The 3202-nt window shown below is 42.2% G+C and overlaps 1 protein-coding gene across 1 annotated transcript; it reads left to right on the top strand.

The window, feature by feature from the left end:
• LOC107633474 lies at positions 1703 to 2796 on the top strand. The gene is made up of 2 exons (XM_016337096.1): positions 1703 to 2067; positions 2190 to 2796. The coding sequence occupies exons 1-2, from the start codon at positions 1703 to 1705 to the stop codon at positions 2794 to 2796; spliced, it is 972 nt and encodes a 323-aa protein (XP_016192582.1).

The following is a 3202-nucleotide window of genomic DNA, read 5'->3' on the forward strand; positions in this document are numbered from 1 at the left end:
CGTGCTAATGTCCCTTAGGGGCGTTGAACGCTAGCTAGGGACCCCCTTTTGGGCCTCGGACTCCAGTTGCTCCCTTGTGGGCGCTGGATGCCAGGACTGGGGCTGGTGGCTGGCGTTGAACGCCAGTGTTGGGCCTTCAATTCCAAAGAAAAGTATGGACTATTATATATTTCTGAAAAGCCCTAGATGTTAGCTTTCCATAGCCATTGAGAGCGTGTCATTTGAACTTCTGTAGCTCCAGAAAAACTCTTTCGAGTGCACGGAAGTCAGATCCTGACAGCATCTGCAGTCCTTTCTCTGCTTCTGAATCAAACTTCTGCTCAAGCTCCTCAATTTCAGCCAGAAAATACCTGAAATTGCATGAAAACACACAAAATCAAAGTAGAATCCAAAAATATGAATTTTGCACTAAAACCTATGAAAACTTAATAAAACTTAAATAAAACATAATAAAAACTATATGAAAATGATGGCAAAAAGCGTATAAAATATCCGCTCATCAGAACACCAAACATAAAATGTTGCTTGTCCCCAAGCAACTAAAAACAAAGTAGGATAAAAAGAAGTAGAAGAATACAATAAATCTTAGAGTTCTCAATGAAGCTCAGTTTCAATTAGATGAGCGGGACTAGTAGCTTTTTACTTCTGAATAGTTTTGGCATCACACTATCCATTGAAACTCAGAATAGTTGGCATCTTTAGGAACTTAGAATCCAGATAATACTATTGATTCTCTTAGTTAAGCTCTTTTTTATTCTTGAACACAGCTTCTAGAGTCTTGGCCGTGACCCTAAATACTTTTTTTTTCAGTATTACCACCGGATACATAAATGCTACAGACACTTAACTGGGTGAACCCTTTCGGATTGTGACTCAGCTTTGCTAGAATCTCTAGCCAGTGGTGTCCAAAGTTCTTAAGCACACTCTTTGATTTGGACCAAGACTTTAACTACTCAGTCTCAAGTTTTTCACTTGATACCTTCACACCACAAGCATATAGTTAGGGAACCAGCTCAATTGAACTGCTTAAGCTAGGATATTTCTTTTAGGCCCTCCTAACTATTGATACTCAAAGTCTTGGATCCTTTTACTCTGCCTTTTGGTTTAAAGAGCTATAGGCTTTTTTGCTCATGCCTTTTGGTTTAAAGAGCTATTGGTTTTTCTGCTTTTTATTTCTTGATGTGGTCACCATTAATACAAATCATAACTCAGCCTCATAACTAGCCATCATCATAACTCGTCATTTTCCGTTATTATTCGGCCTTTATGAGCTATAACTCAGCAAAATCAATATTATTATAACCGACGTCCCAAACAGTAAGGATAAAATCGGTTACCAAACCAATTATCAGAAACGGACAAAACAATCATCTAAAGATGCAACGGACGAGAAAATATCTATAAAAGAGAAGGTAAAGTATCTTTTTTTCTATTCCAAACTTGATACCATTACTGACTTAAGCATCGGAGTGCCTTTGCAGGTACACTCCACCTCCTCTGCATTGCTCACGTTCTTATACCTTACAACGAACATCAGAAGCTCGGACCCTGAAGGGACAGACGTCCAACCTTGTAGCATATAGCTCGGCTGATTTCAAGGAGTAAAAGCCGATCTACTTTCCAGGCAAGATCAATTGGCGCCCACCGTGGGGCCGAGGAAATCATATTTTTTCTTTTGGTCCCATCACTTCCATCTACATCCATGGCTGACGTACCGCCTCCTTCACTGTCCGAACTTATGCGAATGGTAACTGAGCTACAAGAAGCTAATCAGCGAATGGCTGACGAGAACCAAATAATGGCTGCTCAAATTGCTGAGCTAAATCATGCTCGGATTGAGCACAACGATACCCATCGCCAACAGGCAGAAGACGAAGAACATCAGTCCCAACCGACTCATGTTTCAGAAACTGCTCGATACGAAGGGCAGCAACCCGAAGACGAGAAAGAAGAGTCCGAGGACCCTGTAGGCCCCTTCACAGAAGAAGTAATGAACTTCGAACTGCCGAAGAGGTTCACTCTACCGTTGACTCTCACGCCTTATGATGGACTCGGAGACCCGAGGAAGTTCCTAAAGAAATTTCGATCAATAATGATCGTCAATGGTGCATCAGATACAGTTTTATGCCGTTGTTTTCTGAATTATTTAGACGGTCCTGCACTTGATTGGTTGTGTGCTTTGCCTGCAGGTCCATTTCGCGCTTTCATCAGTTGGCGAAGTTATTTGAAGAACATTTCGCTGGATCTGCAATATACTTGCACGATTCCGATTACCTGAACACTATCAAGCAAGGACCAAACGAAAGCTTAAAGGAGTATATGACTCGCTTTACCAAGGTCGCAATCAGCATACCAGATTTCCACCCCGAGGTCCATCTGCACGCAATTAAAAGCGGCCTCCGACCCGGAAAGTTCCAGGAAACGATCGCAGTAGCAAAACCAAAGATTCTAGCAGAATTTCGAGAGAAAGCAAAAGGACAAATTGACATCGAGGAGCTCAGACAAGCTCGGAAGTCTGACAAGTCACACTTCCAGGAAGAAGATAAGAACTCAACCGTTAAGAAAAGTTTTAAACTAACACCTCGATTTGATTCTTATACGCAGTTTAACACTAAGAGGGAAGACATAATCAAGGAGATCTTGAACTCCAAACTAATTAAGCCTCCAAGAAAGGCCGACACATACCAGGATGCAAAGAATGTGGACAAGTCAAAGTACTGCGCTTTCCATCAGAAACACGGCCACAATACCGATGATTGTGTGGTCGCCAAAGATCTCTTAGAACGACTAGCATGACAAGGTCACCTAGACAAATACATCGATGGTCACATCCAAAAACGCAGCCCTAGTTCCACAACAAACGACCTTTCTGAACAACACCGAGGAAAAGAGAAGGCATCTTCAGGCCAATACGAAAGACCACGAGGTATAATCAATTGTATTTCAGAAGGATACGCAAGTGGGGGATACTCAAACTCGGCAAGGAAAAGGTCGTTCAGAGCAATATGCTCGGTAGAAGGACCGAAACAAGATGAAGCAATCACTAACCCACAACCAGAAGTCACTTTCACACAGGCCGACTTTAACTCCAATATACAAAATCTGGACGACCCTGTGGTAATCACCCTCCAGATAGGGGATCTATTAGTGAAAAAAGTACTCTTGGATCCCGGGAGCAGTGCCGATGTTCTGTTTTATTCTA

This window comes from Arachis ipaensis, chromosome B03 (assembly GCF_000816755.2).
Source record: "Arachis ipaensis cultivar K30076 chromosome B03, Araip1.1, whole genome shotgun sequence".
NCBI lineage: Eukaryota > Viridiplantae > Streptophyta > Magnoliopsida > Fabales > Fabaceae > Arachis > Arachis ipaensis.